This window comes from Triticum urartu, chromosome 3A, assembly GCF_056163025.1.
Source record: "Triticum urartu cultivar PI428250 chromosome 3A, HENAU_Tu73, whole genome shotgun sequence".
NCBI classification, from domain to species: Eukaryota; Viridiplantae; Streptophyta; class Magnoliopsida; order Poales; family Poaceae; genus Triticum; species Triticum urartu.
In genome coordinates, this window is record NC_141875.1 from 4,098,308 (window position 1) to 4,120,034 (window position 21,727).

Consider the following 21,727-nt stretch of genomic DNA (forward strand, 5'->3'; position numbering starts at 1 on the left):
ACACAGGAGACAGAGCAACGTGAGTTGGAGAGAAGGGAGGAGAAAAAGAGATGAAAGAGAAGGGGAAGGTCAGGAATGTCCTAGTGGTGCTGGTTGTCGCCGGCGGGACGGATGAGAGGACGGAGACGTGACGCGGCAGCGGCGAGCTCTCCCGATCCGCTCGGGGATCGAAGCAGGAGGAGGGGGCTCGTGCGGGAGCTGTGTGCTGGGGTTGCAGGGGCTCTCAGGGCCGTCCGATCTAAGATCTGGCGGTCCAGATCGAGTGGAAGTGGCTGTGGTGGTTGGCTGGATCTGAAGGGAGGTGGGAGGAGTCTGTGGGATCCCGAGAGGAGAGGATTTGGTCCTAGAAGAATTTAGGGTTTGCCTATATTTGGACTGGTCTTTATATAAAACAAAAGAAGGGGTATTTGGATCATCCGATTAAAATCGGACGGTTGAGATAAAACGCTAGGGAGTCCAAATCAAAAATCGAAGATGTTTTATAGATGTTTGGGGATGATCCGGACCCAACGGTGATAACTGAGCGGGTAGGGTTCGGGGCAGGTTTGGAACACGCGAGGGGGTCAATGAAATGTGTAGAGAGGCTGGACATATAGACGAGAGGGGAAAACAAAGACAACAGGGTCTGACAAAAGGTTACGGAGAAGACAAGAGAGAGAGAGGCCCAGCTAGTCTGAGGGAAAGGTCACTAGAGACAAGGAAGAAGCGGCAACTACGAGCGGATGTAAGTTTTTAAGAAAACATGTGAATGCAATGCTCATGATGCTATGGTGAAATGCAACAAACAAATAAAACACACGGTAACAGCGAAATAACGCTTCTGGAGCGTCGGTCTTGGGGCGTTACATCCGAGCCCGTCGTTTTTGCGCTTTTCTGAAGGGGCCCGAGGCCTGGTGGGATTTTATGCGTTCAGGCTGGGCTTGGGCCCAAAAAACAGGCCCGATGGCCGGGCCGGGCCGGACCCGAGCCTAGGTTTTTTGCCTCGGGTTTGGCTAGGCCCGGCCTGAGGTTTGGCCAGGTATAGCTCTTCCCCATCCTTCTTCTTCTTCTTCGGGAGAAAACATGGCGCACGCAAAACCAGCGCCTCACCGCCCAGAAGCCCGTCGCCGGCACCTAAAAAATCGATCTTTGGATCTCGGGGGTGGTGTATTTTTGGCACAGGCCGTGGGAGGAAATGTGGTGGGAGGAGAGGAAGGCTGGCGACGATGGGGAGGAGTGGAGAGGCCGGGGACGACGGGGAGGGGATTTGGGAGGGAGATGGGTGACGAGGGACTGAGGAAGGGCAGCGAGTGGGTGAGGCGCTGGCTAGGGGGGGGGGGCAATATCGGGAAACTTAAAAAATTCTGTAACGTGAGCAAATTTGTACATGAAACCCTTAAACCGCCTATATTTCGGTTCAGAGGGGGTACATCACTAAGAAATTTAATAAATTGATGATACAAACTGTACTTTAGATACTAGAACTTGACCATGGGCAGCAAGGCTAATCAACAAAGATTTGTATGAACATATATACATAATGAAACATGCCGCTGCTACCAGCTCACAGTCGCCTCCCCGTCCTCCCATGAATTGCTACTAGCTACCTGCAGCAGCTCGCAGTCGATCGTGGCCCTGTTTGGATCATGGGGTTAGAGCTAGTTTGAGTTAGTTGGGGGCTCAAATAATCCAAAAGTATCCAAACAGGGAGGGCTAGAGTGGGTTAGTTGCATCTAACCCAACTATCCCGATGGGGAGGTGCTTATTTAGGTTAGAGTGGGTTAGAAAATAACTCTAACTCTAACTGTGTTAGAGTATCCAAACAGGGCCCGTATGCCAAATGGACGTGCCATCTCTACTCTCTAGTACTCGTCCACAAATTCGCAGTGAAATGTCCTTGAGCTATAATAAATAGATATGTGCATGCAGGAGCTATATCGATCATTTGTTCGTTCCATCTCGATCATTTGCTAGCTAGGTTTTGCCCTCCTCGCAAAAGTGGTTGAGAAAGAATGCTGCCTAGCGCTTGCCATTTGATTATATTCGGATCCTTACCATCCTCGTGATATTGTTATTTGTCTACTGCTTCCTGCTTAATAACAAAGGGTTTCGCCCAGATATAATTGCCTCGTAATTAAGGGTATTCACGTTGTATAAGGTTTTAACCTTGTAGGGGCTACCGTACCGGCCGCCGTAGTGTCCTTGTCCAGCATGGAGCAAGCAACAGCCGGCAGTAGGTAGCAGCACGCGGACGCAGCAAGACAAGCAGCAGGAGCTAGCAATGCACGCACGGAACCAGCGGCGGCATCAGAACTAGAACTAGAACCAGTTCATAATGATTCTAATAGGCTTTTATTATAACCGAGAAGAGCATGTTCAAATAAGCCTTAATTTGCTTATACTTATCTTAAACTCACAGTATAACCAACTGATTAAGTATAACCGGCCGGGTGAGAAACTTTTGGACAAGAATGTTTTAGAGTTGCAACAAGTAAATCTATATATCTTGATAATAATAATAGACATGATTGAGCGGCATCATTGCATTGCAGCGCGCACTAATTAAGAGCCAGCATACGTACGATCCATTGCTCTAGACAACACGGCTCCATTCTATGATTTCACCGTCATCATTGCCTTCCCGCGTTGCTGGTTTCATCATTTCAATCTTAGTAGAAGGCCCTGCTGAATCATCATTGCCTTCCCGCGTTGCTGGTTTCATCATTTCAATCTTAGTAGAAGGCCCTGCTGAATCATCATTGCCTTCCCGCGTTGCTGGTTTCATCATTTCAATCTTAGTAGAAGGCCCTGCTGAATCAACAGTGCTCGTTGATTCTGCTGTGCCATTGCTCTTCTCCAATGCCTTCTTCATCTTAGCCTTCTGAGCCCAAGACAGAACACCCTGCTGGACATGCTTATTAAAGATCTCCTTCTTGTAGAAGCTTCCCATCTTTAATTTGTACACGACAGAGGAGAAGATGTGTCAATAATCACTTTGATGCTACATTTTGAGATAATAAAAGCGCCTTTTATCGAAGAAAAAAGCAACATTTTATGATGTTGAAATATGGTCGCACCTGTGTTACAACTGCATACAGAGGCAGAGTGCAGTAGCTGCAGAGAAGCTGAATAATGACCCTGCAAGTAAGGATATATACAAGGATGCATGAGTTGAGAACAAACTTATGCCCGTTGTTTTCCAATAAATAAAACCGACATGCATGAGTACAAGGATATATTGGGAAAAGAAGTACTACCCAATAACAAGCCTCGGCACAATAAAACCTACATGCCCCATGATGCACGAGTTGAATCCATAAGTGGTCTGCAACAGAAATTTGATAAATGATGTTTCGGTCAGTCATTTTTAGATCTTAACGAAACATAATTAATTGGAAAGATGCCTACCAGTATCCAGAAGAAAAATGCAATCTCGAAGGCGTTCTGGAAGAGGATAAAGTGGATCAGGAATAAGACAATCCTCGGCCGCCCAAACCAGAAGTGGTCATCTGATGGCTTTACAATCAAATCACCCTCGAGAGCGGAGTGCTTCTCAGCGACATCCCGGGCTAACTGAGCTATGACGTGCTCTAATTTAGTCCCAGCAGCCAACAGAAGCTGCAGGGAGAAGAGAGAGTGAGTAAGGAATTAAGTAAGCCCATCTTCCCTACTTGTTACACATTGTTCATTTTGTGCTCCATATTTCTGCAGGTTGCTAAAATCATAAGATTTCTTGGTTTAGCTTCTATTGTAGCCAAAGCATAAGAGGCTCACAGTGAATGTTTACAATGAAAAATTGTTATATAAATTCACTTACAATAAGGGGAAGGAATGCAATCCAAAAGTATGTGTTCCAGCCTGCAGCAGATTAGCAAAATGTAGTGTAAGATAGCTTCAAGAGGCGTAAATCATGAAATGCTGCTGACAAGGTTTAGAAACCATGCATTTTGCACAACAAAAGCGTAACTGTTCAAAAATATAATTCATAATTTGGAATCCTTATATATATGTCATAATTGGTTTTCCCTATTTCAGACAGGAGCGTTTAGTTTTTGAAATTCCGAAACTGGCTTGAACCCAGAATTGCTGCAGTATATACCTAACCCATGTACTGGTTTTCGGATCCAGATTATTGGAAAATAGAGACCTCAAAGATTGCGGATTTTTCCTACACGAGCTCCAGGGACATCTCTATTTCGAAGACATTAAACAATGCACTTCCAAGATGATAACATTGTATATTTACTCTGCATCCCTGAAACTCTGCAGATCTGTAGTGTACTCCGACATGTACACACACATAATATTTTGGAATTTTTCAACTTGCACATTCAGTCTTTCAATTCAAAGAACTAAGCCATTGGGAGACAAGCAATTATACAGAACTTACGAGTGCTATTCAGAAATGATGAACTACAACTTACCGTTTATATTCAGCAACAGAAATATCACCACGAAAACCCACAAGTACCAGCTAAAAGAAAATAGAAATTGCATGAGTTGAGCTAATAACTTTCATAGAAAACTACTAGGAACAGTATAGATATAAAAGTACAAACATGTGTATACTCTTTGGATTACCTTATGCCAACCACCACCTTAAAATCAGACTCCAAAACCCGCAACATGTATTCATTGAAATCAAATTTCAGGTTCCCAGGGCAGTGGGCCTGCAATCCAGAAATGATCTCATGCTAACATACGAGGAAAGGACACCAGGATAAAACCACGTCAACTTATTACAATCTGTGCTTAATTACCATGATAAAACCAAGACGCATTGTCCTGTAATCAGTTTTACTTACTGATCTGTAGAATTGCTTGAAAAAACAATGCTGCATGAGAAATAGAAAAAGGCTAATTACCTCGCCAATACACACATATTAGCACAAGACAATTAAATATAGAGCTTGCTATGTAAGGCAAAACTACACTGAAAAGTTGCATATGGCACAGAAAACTTTACTAGTCCACGCAATTTCACAACATAAAAAGAGTTCCGCTTCGGTACAACCCCCTCATAAAACGTATAAAGGGTACTATGGACTTTTGACAATTTGTATCTACTTTTATATGTACGTATACGCTCACTTGGGTCGGCCCATTTGCGGTACATGTGATGACAAATATATCGAAAAAAGGATAGAACGATCTGGGAGTCGAACCCGTGACCACCTAAAACATAAACTATTGTCCACAACCACTGGAATAACAAGCCTTCGGTGAAAAATGTAAAGCCAGACGCTTTAAGTAACATAAGGGTTAGGAATTTTAAAAAGGTTTTAGGAACACTTCGTGAACCGGTTCATTTTTCCATAGTTTTTTTCCTGTTACATTTCTTCTTTATTTTTCAAAAAATGGTTGCGCTTTCAAAATGCTGTTCAAATTTTCAAAACGTTTTTTATTTCCAAATTTGGTTCATAAATTAAAAAATATTTGCATTTTCGAAAATTGCAATGTAACTTCAAAAAATATTCGTGTGTTTAAAAAATTGTTCAGAATATCAAAACATGAATAGTTTTTGGAAAAGCACGAACAAAATTGTGAAGACAAACATTTGAACAGGAATACAAATTTAAATTCCAAAAGATTTTTCAGAAATGCAAACAGCACATGATGTCAAAAAAGTGTTGTAAATTTTCCCGAATATTTTTTCAACTTGGGAACAATATTTATTTAAAATAGATTCATTTTTTAATTATGAACAAATTCCAATAGGCGCCCGACCGGAGGATGACGTCGCTTAGTTGGGCAAGGCCTAAGATTTCATTTTCTTTTCTTAAAAAAATTGAAATGCCAAAATAACAGTTTTAAGTAACTACTTTAAATTATGTTTCCTATGCTTTAGGAAAGCATTTACTGTTTTCAGTTCTATAATTTTGTATTTATTAGTTATGTTAAAAACTTAAAATAAGAGTTTTAAGTACATATATAAATTATGATTTAAATTATCCTTTTCCATCGAACCTGGCATGGATGCCTACTCGGACATGCTACGCGGGACATGATGTTTTTTGGACATTCTTGAAATGACCCTAACTTTTGCCAGCAGGTGGCATGCCCATCGTAGGCATTCATGCCCCCAAATTTTTTTTCATGGTCTTGTATAACCAATTCAAAGCACCAAGCCAAGTTGCTTGGGTTTTTTGACAAGTTTTGTATTTTTCTTGAAATGACCCCATTTTTTCATGGGCTTGTATGACCAATATTCAAGGCACCATGCAAAATTGTTTGTGTTTTCAATCAGTTTTGCATTTTCTGAAGTTTTTTTTTGGTTAAAAAGGATGATAAATGGCCGGACGTGTTACCGAAAATCGTCCGAACTAGGTATGTGCCTACCTTCTTGCAAAAGTGGGGTTCATTTCAAAGATGCCAAAAAAAGACTATGTTCAACGGAGGGTGTTCGCTTAGGCCAGAAGGGTCTTCTTGAAAGCCCGTTGTTTTTCGATATCCGTTAAATGACAAATGTATTCCACCAGCTTCTACAACCAATTTAAGGCACCATGCCAAGTTATTTACATTTTTGAAAAGTTTTGCATTTTCTGGAGTTTTCTCGGTGAAACTAGGCCCATAAATGGTCAGACGCGCCACAACATGTAAATAGTGTCGGAAGTTGTTCGAACGTAGCATGGATGCCTCATATGCATGTGCCAGGATGTTACAAGAAGCTGGGATCATTTATCCATGGCCTTACAAGTTTAGATGAGTGTATTTGTAATTTATGTCATTTACAATCAACACAAACATTTTTCTTTTGTCCTAGAAATTTCTTGAAATTTATCAACAATTTTGGAATTACAAAGTGTGTATGACAATGTTACAAACTAGAAAACTTTTTCCAAAATTGTTAAGATATTACGAAAATCTGATGGAAATTTCGAACAAAATGGCAAACCACATAATTTAAAAAAATAACAACTTTTCTGAAACACATACATTTATTAAATTTGTGAACAAAACAATTCAAAAACTGAACATTTTATGAAATTTCCGAACCTTTTTTGAAATTAAAAATAATATTTTATGTTATACCAAACAATTTTTCAAATTTTTGAACAAGTTCACAAAGAATAATAAAGTTCAAAAGTAGAAAAATGAATTAACAAAAAGAGAGAAAAACGGAAAAAATCGAAAATAAAAAATGCTTAGGCCCTAAAAATTGAAAATTGTTTTCAGATAATGTTAGTATAGTTGAAAAATATTCATAAACTTGAGAAAATGTTTGCGTTTTCAAATAAAGCTCACAAATTTGAAAAAGTAGTGGCATTTTGAAAAGAAATGTTCGAAAATTTAAAAATTGTTCGTGTTTTCAAGAAAATATTCATACGTTTGATAATTTATTGTAATTTTGGAAAACATATGTTTGCAGTTTCACAAGAATGTTTACAATTCTGAAAAGAATGTTCTTAAATTTGAAAAATATTCATAAAATCAAATTATTTTTCATAAAAAATCACACATTTGAAAGAAAAACCCACGTTTCCCTAAGAAGTTCAAATTTTGGAAAATGTTTCATTTTTAAAAAATATTCATGTTTTAAAAAAATTCCAAAAGATTAAAAACACATTACTTTTTGTTGAGCTATAAAAAACGATTTAGCTACAATGCCCCGTGTTGGTCGCTACAGTGTCCATCCAGGTTGTACAGTATCAATTTGTTCTGTGACAGTATTTCTAAGAGAAAAACTCCTATAATATGTCCAGTTAGGTCATAAGAAACTGCGCTGCAATTGTATCAGCAAATCGTGTTTGTTCTGGTTGTATTAGCAAGGTCACCTCCACCTGAGGTCCTGAGTTCGAAGCCTAACAGGCAGAAGATTATTTTTGGATTTTCGAACCTTGCTACAGTACATACTCACTAATGGGCCGGCCCAAGGCGGACTCAGAAATATCTTCACGAGTATTTTCTGGAAAGACCATTCTACCCTTTATTATGAAGGGGTATTAACAGATCTCGTCCGTTGATGTATTTAGGGGGGTTGTACCGAAGAAGAAGTGACATAAAAAAGATATATGAGAAGACCTCATGATTGCTTACCAGCCAACTCAATACTCTAGAATATTTGTCATTACCCTTAAAATTTTCCTTGACAAATTCGGAATTCTGTACAAGGGCCACCTTCTTGGGCCCTGCAGTTTATTGTGAAATTATTATCCTGTTATAAATGTATTGGCGCTAGCTAAACAATCTTGCTTTGGTTCATCAGACACATTTATTGGTTTTCAGTTTACAGGAGGAACAAACAACTGATGTTAACCCACAAGTATATCATTGGCATTGTAATACATATGAACAACAAGAAATGCTCAAATACCGTTTCCTGCAGTATCTTTCTGAATAGCATCCTCCTCCCACTGTTTCCATTGATGCATCTGAGTAAACGAAGACACAAAATCAGCTTATCATAGGACGTGGTATTCCGTGGCTAATGTGCAACACATGTGACTGATAAGTGGGTTACCTTTGCACCTCCTAAAAGCATTGTCAAAGCACTGAATACGACATGTGTAATAGCCAGCACAAATATGAACACATGCAACTGATGCACAGATTCAAGGGACATCAGCTGAATTTTTCCCTGTTAAAACAAATATTAAAGTTCATAACAGCTGATTATTGTTCAACTCACATGGTGAAAAACTCAATGATTTTAAACTGACGGAGTGGGAATGATAAATGGAACAGATATAAGCAATGCAGTTACTAGAAAGAGGGGATTTCAACATGCTGGATAGACACTTGGAGCAGAGCCATTTGAATGTTATGGTACACAGTTGTGATGTCCCCACTCCTTTCCACGTGCCAGTGTCTAATGTTCCTATTGCAGAGTCAGTGGAAATGTACAGAACAAGATCGCTTCATCACATGCTAAGATTGACAACATGACAACGATCGCAGTCCAAGTAATATTAATTGTACCGAACTAGCTAGCTACAGCTACAGATTAAGGTCATAAATTTTTTAAGTGTCTGCATATGCTAAGAAATCACAAGTTCACAACCCAATGGTACCTAATTAACTCCAATTGCACTTGTTCACAAGTCAAAAAACACAGTATGCACAAAATCAAACTAATTTGCGCTCCAACATCACCTGCCGCCTGCAGGTCTCGGCTCCCGTTGCACCCTTGCTGAGTAGCCGCCTCCCGATTCTGCCAATGATCTGGGTTGCAACTAAATGCTCCTTTGCGGGCGCCACCTCCTGTCTTTTGCATGGCAGCATATGCATTCTCCAGTCAGGAGGAATGCAGATCTGCTCGATCATCCCTTGGCACACCGTCAGCAGCAGGGAGATGAAGCCGAGAAGCATCAGCTCTGCATATCACCGGATCGACGAACAGTAGGTTGATGATAAATGATGATACGCCCAACATGGATGGAAGAAAGGTACAACTCTTATCTATCTATAGGCAACAGGCCAAAATTGAAAAAATGTGAAGAAATCGAGATAAAGTGAGTGAGTAATACGCGCGCGTAGCTAGCTAGCTTTTGAACTATTTTTAGTTTTACGGGGACACAGTTGAATTACCTTCTTTGACCTTGAGGACGGCCTCGTACAGCGGTTTCTGGTTATTGCGCTTCAACTTCTGTGCTCACATCCGGGCCGGAACAGCATGAACACATGCATGCATGTAGGATGAGTGAATGGGATGAACATGTACGACGTACGTACCAGAAAAAATCAATGGCTCAAGGTAATAGAAGCGAGCAGACAGGAACGGTGTTACCTTGCCAAGGTAGTGCAGGCCGTTCCGCGGCCATGGAGATGACCACCATCAGGGCACAGACGATCGCAAGGATCCATGTGGGCGTGAGCTCGAGCGTCTCATCGTGAGGGGCGCCCTCCGCCATGATCTGCGCGCGCCCTCAAGCTCAACGGAAGCGCGTACGAGAGGATGAGCTCGAAGGAGAGAGATGTTGAACAAGGGTGCGGCTGATGAATGCCCTAGTGTAGAGCTGGACTGGCAGTGTAGTAGTACTGCAGCAGAGCAGAGCAATTGCTCTCCGTCAACGTCGTCTCCGATCGATAGGGGGCGGCCGTCGATTGATGGGGGTGTCGGGTGTTGGAGCCGTCAATTGCTTAGCTAGCTCCTAGAGTATATGCAAGGAAGCGCCCAACTGTAGGAGCTGCCGCCAGGCACCAATTAATATCCAATTCCTTCCACAGTTCGCATGTGATGCTGCTGCTGAGTTGATTCGAGTTGTTGAGTTGGGCGATCTGAGTCGTGTCCAAGATCGATGATGCGCATGTGACCGCTGCTACATAAGTACTGATCGATCGTTACATACATAGTGTTGACACCTGATTTTGGCAAGATACAGAGTGAAAGGATTTTCAGCATGAGAAAGTTTCATATCGTCGAGTGGAACAACTTTGATGTTTAGGCTATCGCCATTCGACCTCATCTCAGTGGCCGAAGTTGTACTCCGAGTGACAAAATTTAACGTTCTGAGTGCTTTTCGGCCGATTACGCCTCCAATATGACCTCAGATGAAGGAGTGCTCTAAAGGAATTGTCTTCGCCTCGTCGAGACGATCGATTTTCATATATAAATCATCTCAATCCGAGTTCGTACGCAACCTGTGGAGACAAAACAAGGTCAGAAACAGAAGCTGCAGAGTCATTTCGGACCAACCGAGTTGATTGACTCGGTGAGACCGAGTTGATCCGAAAAATTACAGAAAGTTACAGAAAGTTTGCAACGTTCACTCGGTGGGACCGAAAAAAACTAATCGGTGAGACCGAGATTGATCCGGAAATTGCCAAAGATTCCTGTCCGAGTTAGGTTAGGGTTTTTGATGTTTTGGACGGAATTTTTAGTCCTTTTCTTGTACGGGAAGTCCACCCGCCTCTTATATATGTTGGGGGTGACGGCCGATTGAAACAACACACAATCGAACAAATCTATCTACATCTTTTACCTTTACTTTTCCTTCTCCCTTGTTCTTCTTCTTCCTCGTTCTTTGTTCGTTCTTCGTGTTGAAGGGCAGCGATCCTCGAGGCTCTAGGGGCGATCAGGTCGACCTAGGGCAGCCCATAGCTGCCGCACGTCCAGACGGGGTCCCTCCCGGGCGTGTGGGGTTTCGGGTCTTCAAAAGCGCCCGCCGGATTGTCTTGCGTACCGCGCTTCCGGCGGGTCTCCTTCGACGTGAGCTGCGGTGCATCACCCCCGGCGTCGAGGGTACACGGTGACGTGTTCGTGTGCGAACACACTTTTTGGCGACTCCGCTGGGGACGAAAGATCAAGAATCATCATCAACCATGTCTAATCTCCCCAAGCCCTCAGAGGTTGACGCCGATAACATCATTAAGCCCGGTCTTGATGAACTATCGGATGAACATCACCAAGCCTACGAAGCACGCAAGAAGCAGCGTGAAGAGGCTTTTGAGGCGCTCAAGAAGAAGCGCGAGGAGGATTTGGAAGCGTTTCTCTCAAGTTTCAAGAAGGACTGTCAAGGCAACATCACTCCGGTTAGAAACACCAATTTTCCTCCCCTCATCGACGAACAAGATCTAATCACTGTGAGTAAAGTTTTTTCTCCAGAGCAAGTGGCTGTGATTGAAAGTCTTGTTAGTAAGGGTAATGTGATGGCATACAATTCTTTTGTGGCTAGTGCTAATGCTCAGAAAAATATGCCTCCATCATCTAGTGGTACTGTTGGTATATCTGAAAACCCTAGTCCAATTTTACCTATTTCATCGGCACCACCTATACAACAACAATATAATATGCCGTTGAATTTTTACCCTACTCAAACCAACCAGCTTGTGGCTGCACCTACATACTCTAATCCTATTATGAGTGTGCCCAATTCGGCGTCAACGCCGAATCACTTTGTCACACCACCCATAGGCGCAGGCATGTTTGGTCTTCCGTCGAATTATGGTTCGGCGCCCATCCCACAAGTTGCACCAATAGCTAGTACTCAGGTTGCTTCTATGTCATTACCACAAACATCTTCATCTACCTCGGATCCAATTTTAGCTAAATTAAGGGAGGATTTGCATAAGATGTTTCTAGAAACTTTCGGAAACGAGCCGAAAGTAAAGAGTCATGTGTACCAAAAGCCTTATCCTGAACACTTCGATGCAATTTCTTACCCTCAAGGTTATAAGGTTCCTGATTTTGTTAAATTTAGTGGTGAGGGTACGAAAACAACTTGGGAGCATGTGAGTCAGTATCTAGCACAGTTGGGTGAAGCAGGTTCCATAGAAGAATTGAAAGTGCGTTCATTTCCATTATCTTTAACTGGTACCGCATTTTCATGGTTTGCTGCTTTACCACATGGCTCAATTCTCTTATGGTCGCAATTAGAGCAAAAGTTTCATGATCACTTTTATAGCGGCAATAATGAGCTAAAGTTGTCACATCTTACATCGGTTAGGCAGAAACATGATGAATCGATCACCGATTATGTCAAGAGGTTTAGAGATATAAAAACCGATGTTATAGCTTAGTGATAACTGAGAGAGACTTGGCAGATCTTGTTCTTAATGGTTTGAAAACTCACATTAAAGAGAGGCTAGAAAGTTATGAGTTTTTGAGCATTAATCAAGTCTTGCAAAAAGCTTTGGCCCAAGAGAGTCGAAATAAAGAGGTCCATAGGTCTACAACCGATCGTCCTAGAATGCATATGGTTGAACACAATGATGATAATTCGGACGATGAGGTTGATGTCTATACTACTGAATTTGTTTGGTCCTCAAATGCCAAACCCTATATGTGCAATGCTCTTAAGCCGATTCGCAAGAATCGTGATGAGGAGATGAGGTTTACTTTTGATATATCAAAGTGTGATAAATATTTGATGCACTCTTGCAAGATAAGATGATTAGAATATCACACACCATACCGCCGTTTGAGGAGCTGAAACGGCGTGCTTATTGCAAGTACCATAATTCATTTTCTCATGCTACTAACGATTGCAATGTTTTCCGATGACAGATACAATCGGCCATTAATGACGGACGATTGAATTTTGCTGAGATGCAAGTTGATAAACAGCCCTTCCCGATAAACACCATAGACTTGAAGGGAAAGAAAATGTTGATTCGGCCTAGCATAGCCGAATCTGCTAATAAAGATAATGTTGTTATTGGTGAACCCAGGAATAGCAAGGAGGGCGACAAGGTCTTGGGAAGAAAGATTGTGCTTGAGAAGCAACCCGATGGCAAGGAAGTGTTGAAGATCACTATAAAAAATGCCATACTCGGGGGGCAACCACAAGTACAAGAGGATGCTCATGTTAAATTGATCAAGCCCAAGAATTCAGAAGTTGGCAAGTGGAAAAAGAATGAAACTAAGAACAAGATAATCAAGCCAACTTTTGATATGTTGCTATCCAAATATGCAAGTCAAGCGGCCGGTTCTAGCTCTAATCGGCCATCACATTCAAAGCGTTCAAGATTGCCTCCAGAGCAAGAGTTTCGACGATATGCAAGGACATATGGGTCATGGGCACCGACACCATGGATGTCACAACCCTTCTATGCGCCATATTACATGAGAGGCTTCAGTGGAGGATGGGGGCAGCCCCCAATGGCTCCTTATGCTTTCCATATGGGGTGGGCAGCACCTAGAAGGCCTGCTCGCGAGAGGTTTTATTATCCCACACAAGGCCGTTTGAGCTATGGTGCTAATCGGCCAACAAAAATTTCTCCAAGTAAGGCCAATAAAAAAGTGTGGCGTGTTAAGTCATCTAATGCGGAAATTTCAGAATGCGACAAGCAAAAGGAGATCAAAAGGACGATTGTTGGTAATCTGGCTACTTCTAATGGTGATATTGTTATTGTTCAGCAGGGTTCCATGGTTAGTGATCATGAGGCAAGCACAAGCAAGGCCAAACCAAGGGATCCCAAATATACTCAACCTAAGTGGTGTCCTCCCGGTTTAACCAAGACCATGAAAAGGAGATTACAACGCATGAGGAACCACGAGAAGGTAGAGCACAAAGAGGAGAGGCAAAGGGACGAATTGTTAAGTGAAATTCGGCCCATGGCACTCACAAAACAAGTGTGGAGGCCTAAACAAAAAGAAAACACAGATGCTTTTACATTAGCTACAGCAACACATTCACCACCAAAAGAGGATGATGCAACCCCTATTACATCGTCCACACCATCTGAAACATCCCCTTCAGTTGAGGAATCTTTGAGCCCAATATTCACATTGGGGGATGAAGATGAGATGGTGGATTATGAATCTACGCCGGTTCGGAAAGGTATGGATATTAATATGGTATATTACTTACCTGCCGAGTTTCGTGCTATAGGTAAAGAAGGGGAGGTAGCCCAGCTGGATTTTGGTCCTAAGAATGCTATCTTCGAGAAGCCAAAAGAACCGGTGAAACACTTGAAGCCATTGTACCTCAAAGGTCATATTAACGGATCGCCGGTTGCTAGGATGCTCGTTGATGGTGGTGCTATGGTAAATCTTATACCCTACTCGGTCTTCAAGAAGTTGGGGTTAGATGATGATGCATTGATGAAGACCAATATGGTACTTAATGGATTTGAGGGTAAAGAAAAGACAGAGGCCAAAGGTGTGATGTGCATGGAACTCACCATGGGAAGCAAGACTTTAGCCACCACATTCTTCATCGCCGAGGTGCAAGGTAACTATAATGTTATATTAGGCCGCGATTGGCTTCATGCTAACCAATGTGTGCCATCTACCATGCATCAATTCTTAATACAATGGGTCGATGATGAGGTAGAAGTCATTCACGCAGATAATTCGGCTTGTGTTGCTTTGGCCGATACATCGGTGGATTGGAATCATCCGGATGTTACTTTCTTAACAGGGCGTGATCTCTCGGAATTTGATTTCCTTAGTGCTACGAGGAACGGGTTCATTCCCATCTCTTTAAAGCCGATTGGTGGTAATCGGTTCCAGGGTATGATGTAAACAAGAAGTTAAACATGGCCGATATAGAAATTATCGCCCTAAGCACATAGAATGGCCGATAGAGTGTTGACATCGTCCTTAGGAAAATCATCATCCAAGTTATTTTTCAACACACAAGTTTGCCGAAAAACAGGGGGGCATGTGTTGACACCTGATTTTGGCAAGATACAGAGTGAAAGGATTTTCAGCATGAGAAAGTTTCATATCTTCGAGTGGAACAATTTTGATGTTTAGGCTATCGCCATTCGACCTCATCTCAGTGGCCGAAGTTGTACTCTGAGTGAAAAAATTTAATGTTCTGAGTGCTTTTCGGCCGATTACGCCCCCAATATGACCTCAAATGAAGGAGTGCTCTAAAGGAATTGTCTTCGCCTCGTCGAGACGATCGATTTTCATATATAAATCATCTCAATCCGAGTTCATATGCAACCTGTGGAGACAAAACAAGGTCAGAAACAGAAGCTGCAGAGTCATTTCGGACCAACCGAGTTGATTGACTCGGTGAGACCGAGTTGATCCGAAAAATTACAGAAAGTTACAGAAAGTTTGCAACGTTCATTCGGTGGGACCGAAAAAAACTAATCGGTGAGACCGAGATTGATCCGGAAATTGCCAAAGATTCCTGTCCGAGTTAGGTTAGGGTTTTTGATGTTTTGGACGGAATTTTTAGTCCTTTTCTTGTACGGGAAGTCCACCCGCCTCTTATATATGTTGGGGGTGACGGCCGATTGAAACAACACACAATCGAACAAATCTATCTACATCTTTTACCTTTACTTTTCCTTCTCCCTTGTTCTTCTTCTTCCTCGTTCTTCGTTCGTTCTTCGTGTTGAAGGGCAGCGATCCTCGAGGCTCTAGGGGCGATCAGGTCGACCTAGGGCAGCCCATAGCTGCCGCACGTCCATACGGGGTCCCTCCCGGGTGTGTGGGGTTTCGGGTCTTCAAAAGCGCCCGCCGGATTGTCTTGCGTACCGCGCTTCCGGCGGGTCTCCTTCGACGTGAGCTGCGGTGCATCACCCCCGGCGTCGAGGGTACACGGTGACGTGTTCGTGTGCGAACACATAGCTAATGAGAAATGATATTTATACATAGTTGTGGGTGTACCGAGTTACAGCTCGGTCGTACCCCAACCCAACAAAGGCCACTCTATAGTCCTCCATTGGACGTCCAGCTACCCTCTTTACTGGTGGTCATCCAGAAAGATCTCCTCCAAGACGAGCAAGTACAACTGCGGTTTCAGCAATTTGGTCTGCCCTCTTGCGGTAAGAGCGCGCCCTTTCTCTCGATCTATCTAACCTTCCGTCCCTGAACAAATCAATTTTGGCATGGTTCAACTCAAAATGAAGACTTTTCTTGTGACGTAGATGGTTCTGCTTATCAAGGGATGTATATGAGGGTAGAGGTGAAGTCCTGGGCAACATCTAGCGGGATATGGATGCAGGTATGTTCCAGTTGAGGATGGCTTAGGTGTTTGTTTTAGAATATTATAAGATGCAGATAGGCCAATGAAACCGCAACCACAGCAAAGTCTGAACTACCACTGTTAATTCCCCACTAACAAGTTGTCATTGCAAACCTGAAACATACTAGTACCAATTTAGAAGAATGCTAGCTTTGTTGCATGCAGCTCAATAGACAGATACTCATTTGTATGATCATTTGTATGATAGGAGAGTAGTAGGATAGGAGAAAACCATTTGTATGATCATTTAGTTTAATTAACTAAAAATGTTTCAGGCTGGAGCACTACACTAGACTTCATATAGTTTCAGGCTGGTTGGAGTACACTGGTTATAATTAAACAAAAACCTTTTCTTTAATTAATTAAAGGGAAGGTTTCAGTTTAATTAATACTCCTAATTTTACTCCTACTCCTACTAATCCTACTCCTAATCCTAATTTAAAAAAACCTGCATTAAAAGGAGTATTTTGGCACTGCATGAAAATGAGTATTTTGGCACTCAACTACGGAGTACACAAATCTCTACAGCAAGCTACTCCAAGCAGTACTACACCAACTAATGTCCATCTGTCCATCAACAGTTTGGAGTATTGATCTGTCGATGTATGGATCTTGATAAACAATGTCTTAAGAGTTTAAATCTTGAGAAAGGAAACAACTAGGCCATATGAAACATGATAAAGAGTAACCAGGCCACATAGCAAAGTGCTTTTAAAAGCACTTAACTGTATTTATACAAAGCATATCAGTATTCAGAAGAACACAGAGACTACAAATGCAGACTTATGCAAGTTAACAGTGCCTTTCCCGTACTGTACTTCATGTGTTCAATTAACAGAAAAGGTTTCCGTTAGTTTAATTAACATAAAAAGGTTTCAGTTAGTTTAATTAACAGAAAAATTCAGATAGTTTAATTAACAGAAAAGGATTTTAGTTAGATTAATGAACAGTGTATGATGAATTTGATTATTCAGACTTAAGTTGCTTCAAGTGATGTCACTAGTTTCAGTTAACTAGAGTACTACAGCAAATGGAGTACCAAATCTGATTCAGTTAAAGTCTCCAGATGGAGTACCTAATCTGATTCAGCAAGTGTTGCTGCAAGTGAACATTTTGAAATAGCTGCTGCACTTGCTACACTAAAACAGCTATTGATCAAGTACCAGAGTACTCCAATTGATCAAGCAGCAGTAGAAATACTGCAAGTGTTTAAATTCAGTCAAGTACAACTGCAAGTACTACTGCGAGTGTTTAAGCTCCAGTTGATCAAGCAGAGGCTCATCACAGTACTACTGCAATTATTTAAATTCAGTCAACTATACTACTGCAAGTGTTTAAATTCAGTCAAGTATACTACTGCAAGTGCTTAATTAACAGAAAAGTGCTTCATGATTCTCTTTGGGTCAGGCTACAACGCCCAGTTGTGGAACAGGAAGAAATACTGGAGTTTGTGTATACATATGGTGTTGCTTCTGTATTCGAATGTGCAAGTACTCCGACCTCGCCAGGTGTTGCTTCTGTATTTGAACAGGAAGAAATATTCGCTGCAAGAACTATTGCAAAAGCTACTGAAAGAGGATCAAGAACTATTGAATCAGATTGCAGAGTACTCGGCGCCGAGTAAGTAAGGGGCTCACCGTAGAAGGTCTTGGCGTACGTAGAACTCGCCGCAGCAGGGACTCAGAGACTGAGTGCGCAGACCTCGCCGCAGCGGTTGTAGGCGTCGCCGAGGAGGCCCCAACCGAGCTCGGCGTCGCCCTCCTGCTCCAGCTGCTTGTCCCGCCACCGGTGGCACCTACCCGCCTCGGCCTCCCGCGCCGCTCCGCCGCCGCTCCACATCCACGCCCCCGTAGCCCATATCCAGCTTTGGCGCCCCCACACATCCACGCCTCTGTCGCAGAGAAGCTCGTCGCCGACGCAAAAAGAATCAATTTTTTTAACCTACGGGGTGTGTGAGTGAAGGCGGGGTGGTGGGGGGGAAAGGGGCGGTGGAAGAGGCAGGCGACGGGAAGAGGAAGAGGCCGGCGACGAGGAGAGGGGGAAGGCGGCGACGAGGAAAGGGAGTGGCCGGCCACGGAGAGGAGAGGGAGAGGCTGACGAGGGAAGGGGCGAGCGAGTGAGTGCTGCAGCGACGCAGAACGAGCGAGCGGTGCGAGCGAGGAGCGGATAAGGTGGAAGGGTAAATCTGGAAAGGAAGAAAATTTTATAGCGTTAGAAAATTCCTAAAACCTAAAAAGTGGTCGCGTGCTGTTTAGACGTCCCGAGCACACACCCTTCGGCGCCGTCCGATCGCAATCGCCAGCCCCAGGTGCCGCGCGGTCGGATCGCGACGACGCGCTCAGGTGTTGCCCAGTCTGTTCGAGGCCCGTTGGGTGGGAGCGGCGGTGCCAGGGCCCACCACTACTATCTCATCGTTTCATGCCCCTCCCCCTCCACACACTACGACTCTTCAATCGAAATCACAGGCAGAGCGCTCCTCGGCAGGTTCTTCTCCCCATCCCATTTTCCTCCAAATCCGGCGAGGCGTCATCGGCGAATCTGCGGCCGATTCCGCGGGGCCGTGTGGCGACCTTGGACGTGTGGCGGCCAGGGGCGTGCGGCGAACAGAGGCGTGCGTTATTTTTTGAAGGAGGAGAAGTGGAGGAGAGCCATGGTCGTGCGGCGAAGTGGAGGAGTGGAGGGAGTCATTCGAGGTGCGACGCTTTTCCGCGCGAAGAGAAGCAGAAGCCAAGGCTCCGCGATTCCACACTATCCCCACTTCGTGTTCTTACCTCCCGTCAATTCCGCGGGCTGCACAGTGTTTCCGTGGCTGCAAAACTCTGGTAAGCATCTCGTTTCTCGATTATGCTTGTGTTTGTTGCTCGTGGAGGAGATGCGCTCTATTTTTGAGTGGATATCTGCGTGCAAGGGTCTGGCTATTGGGATGCCAGATGCGGGAGACATGAGGGATGGTGGAGCTGCTCGATTTTTCGGTGATGGATGTGTGTGTGCAAGGTTTTGGTTACGGGTGTGCGAGATGCGCGAGGAATGAGGGAGGGGTTGGGTTTGTGGCTTCAAGTGTTTAGCTACGGTGATTTTTGCAGTACTTCTGCTCGTTTTGCAGTGCTAATTTGCCAGGATCCCTCTTGTGATTTTTTCCAGATCTATTTGTTAGTTTTTTGGGGAAATTTTTGGGGATAGGTATGAGATAGGTACGAGATATATCACTGTACATTTTTGGTATTGAGTCCTCAATATAGCTGTTGACATTTTTGGTATCCTTGGTATTGTTTTCTGACTACGCTCTGTTTATACTTTCCTTTCTGAACTTGCCTAATTGTTGTTTCCTTAGTTGCCTGTTATTGTCATGGTTTTGGCCTAATAGGGTTTGTCAACTTGCTTAGGACATCTCCAACGAGAGGAGCCAGGAGCCGGCGCTGCGACAGGAATCCTGGCCGGCGGTTATAAAATCAAATCCTGGAGTCACCCATGGCACCGGCGCAATATTAGGTGCAATGCTACTCCTAGCGGCGAAGCCAGAAGCACCATCGTCAATGGTTTTGGTAATCCTCTAGGGAATGTGATTCCCCCCTTTTTCAGTTAATAACTACCTTAATGTTGATTTTGAGTGAGACATTCGCCAAGTATATACGCTTTGCTAAACAGCACTGTGATATTAATCCCAATTTGGTTTCACAAATGTGCTTAATGTCACCTGAAAATTAATACTCATTATATGCGAGAATAGCAGAAATGACGAGCAGAGGACTATGAAATATTTGCAACATAGTACTGTACAATAGGAGGCATCCTCACCATACAACGAGCCATTGTTGTCAGGGAGGATTACCAAAAGAAGCTCAAGCTCCTTTCCCTTGAGTTTTTTTGGTGCAGCGTTATACACATGCTTAAGCGGCTGTACTGCTTGATCTGGTCTAGCCGAATACATTGATATAGCAGGTCATCGTTGAACTCTTGCAATACCATTTAACAAATAACAGTTACTTGAAAAAATATTGCTATTTCATACATTATTTATACCGGAATTATCTGTTGAGTGCAGCACAACTCCTAGTGTGGTTCCCCCCTTTTCACAAAATTTGCATAACAATTGATAAATAGTTGCTTGTTTTCAATTTTCGACTTGCCCAATGGTTTTCATGGTCCTCTCCGTTGGTCGTCTGGCGGCAGTGAAGGTTTTCGTGGGGGTCGCGGGGTGGTAGTGCGATTTTCAGGGCCTAACCCCCACAGCACGCCCACTGGCAGAGGTGGGTAGCAAGCGACGAGCGGGAGAGGAGGGGTGTGGTTATGGTGTGGATAAGGGGAGGACAATAGGCATGATGAGTTTGACGTGATGGTTTTGGGGTTAGTGGTCATAGGCTTTTTCCTTGAAGTAGACAGTATGGGACACCGGGGCGAGTTTGAGAGGGTGGGATGTTGGAAGTTGCCAGGGGAAAAGGATACTAGTTTTTTTCAATTTTGCTTTCTGACTTGCCCAATGGTTCGATAGGTAGTTTTCCAGATGCAGACAGGCGCGTTACCACTAGTTGCTCACAGTTATTGTTACTAGCCAATGCTTCCAACCTTGCTTAATTAGAGTACAAAAACTCGCACACACTAATGCGTTGATCGACATTTTGAACTTAGCATTTGGGATATTTAATTAGGGGCCAAACAATGCGTAGCTGTTTTGGGTCCCAAGTGGAGGTTGAGCCTTTCTGTGTCTTGGTGAAATACTAGTGAAATACTTTAGATAATGAACAATCCTAAACAGCTAAACTTGCCTAATGTTTGTTACTTAGTTTCCTGACATGGTTCAGAATTTGCTTTTATTGGTTTTATTACTTAGCTGACTTTGAGGTTTTTGCCAAAACTTGCCCAACACTATGTAGGTAGTTGCCTTGGTTAACACATGAACTTTGCGCATGTGCTATTTCCCTTCACATTTCATCATATGGTTCAGAATTTTGCTAGTTATTTTTAGTTAGTGTATTGGAAGTTTCATACAAACCACCTGGATATGCATTTATGGTGATGTTTTTTTTTTCTTTTTTTAGTACTACCTCCGTTTCAGTTTACAAGTCCTGCGCGTATACCTAGGTTGCCAATTTTATCACCCTAATATAAACTATATAACACAAAAATTATACCTTTTGAAAGTAGAAACACCGATTTATGTTGGTATATTTTTTGTAATATATGACTTGTATTAGGTTGGTCAAATTGACGACCTAGAGGTACGTGCACGCCCTGTAAACTGAGAGAGAGGTAGTAGGAAAGATGGCTGGGAGGAGCAAAAAAATGCAATTGGCATGAACAACCCGTGACTGCTCTTGACCATGATTCATTTACTATCATTGAAGACCAACAAATAGAGGGCAAGCTGCGAGTAAGCACTT

The 21,727-nt window shown here is 43.1% G+C and overlaps 2 protein-coding genes across 6 annotated transcripts; one reads left to right on the top strand and one right to left on the bottom strand.

The window, feature by feature from the left end:
- Window positions 1-2,315: 2,315 nt before the first annotated feature.
- Window positions 2,316-18,564, bottom strand: LOC125542257 (MLO-like protein 1). 5 transcript variants are annotated; one of them, XM_087545818.1, is made up of 15 exons: window positions 17,987-18,125; window positions 9,707-10,560; window positions 9,508-9,565; window positions 9,073-9,293; window positions 8,441-8,557; window positions 8,294-8,351; window positions 8,017-8,108; window positions 4,740-4,814; window positions 4,561-4,649; window positions 4,404-4,453; window positions 3,797-3,837; window positions 3,388-3,597; window positions 3,237-3,304; window positions 3,057-3,117; window positions 2,316-2,929 (listed from the first exon to the last, which is right to left on the bottom strand). In XM_087545818.1, the coding sequence occupies exons 4-15, from the start codon at window positions 9,286-9,288 to the stop codon at window positions 2,573-2,575; spliced, it is 1,434 nt and encodes a 477-aa protein (XP_087401944.1). In that variant the 5' UTR covers window positions 9,289-9,293; window positions 9,508-9,565; window positions 9,707-10,560; window positions 17,987-18,125; the 3' UTR covers window positions 2,316-2,572. The 5 variants fall into 5 exon arrangements, with proteins under 5 accessions (XP_087401944.1, XP_087401945.1, XP_087401943.1 ...); XM_087545819.1 differs by lacking the exons at window positions 9,508-9,565; window positions 9,707-10,560 and having other exon boundaries at window positions 17,987-18,124; XM_087545817.1 differs by lacking the exons at window positions 9,073-9,293; window positions 9,508-9,565; window positions 9,707-10,560 and having other exon boundaries at window positions 17,987-18,564.
- Window positions 12,957-15,316, top strand: LOC147977570 (uncharacterized). Its single transcript, XM_087545816.1, has one exon. The coding sequence runs from the start codon at window positions 12,968-12,970 to the stop codon at window positions 14,885-14,887; it is 1,920 nt and encodes a 639-aa protein (XP_087401942.1). The 5' UTR covers window positions 12,957-12,967; the 3' UTR covers window positions 14,888-15,316.
- Window positions 18,565-21,727: the final 3,163 nt, after the last annotated feature.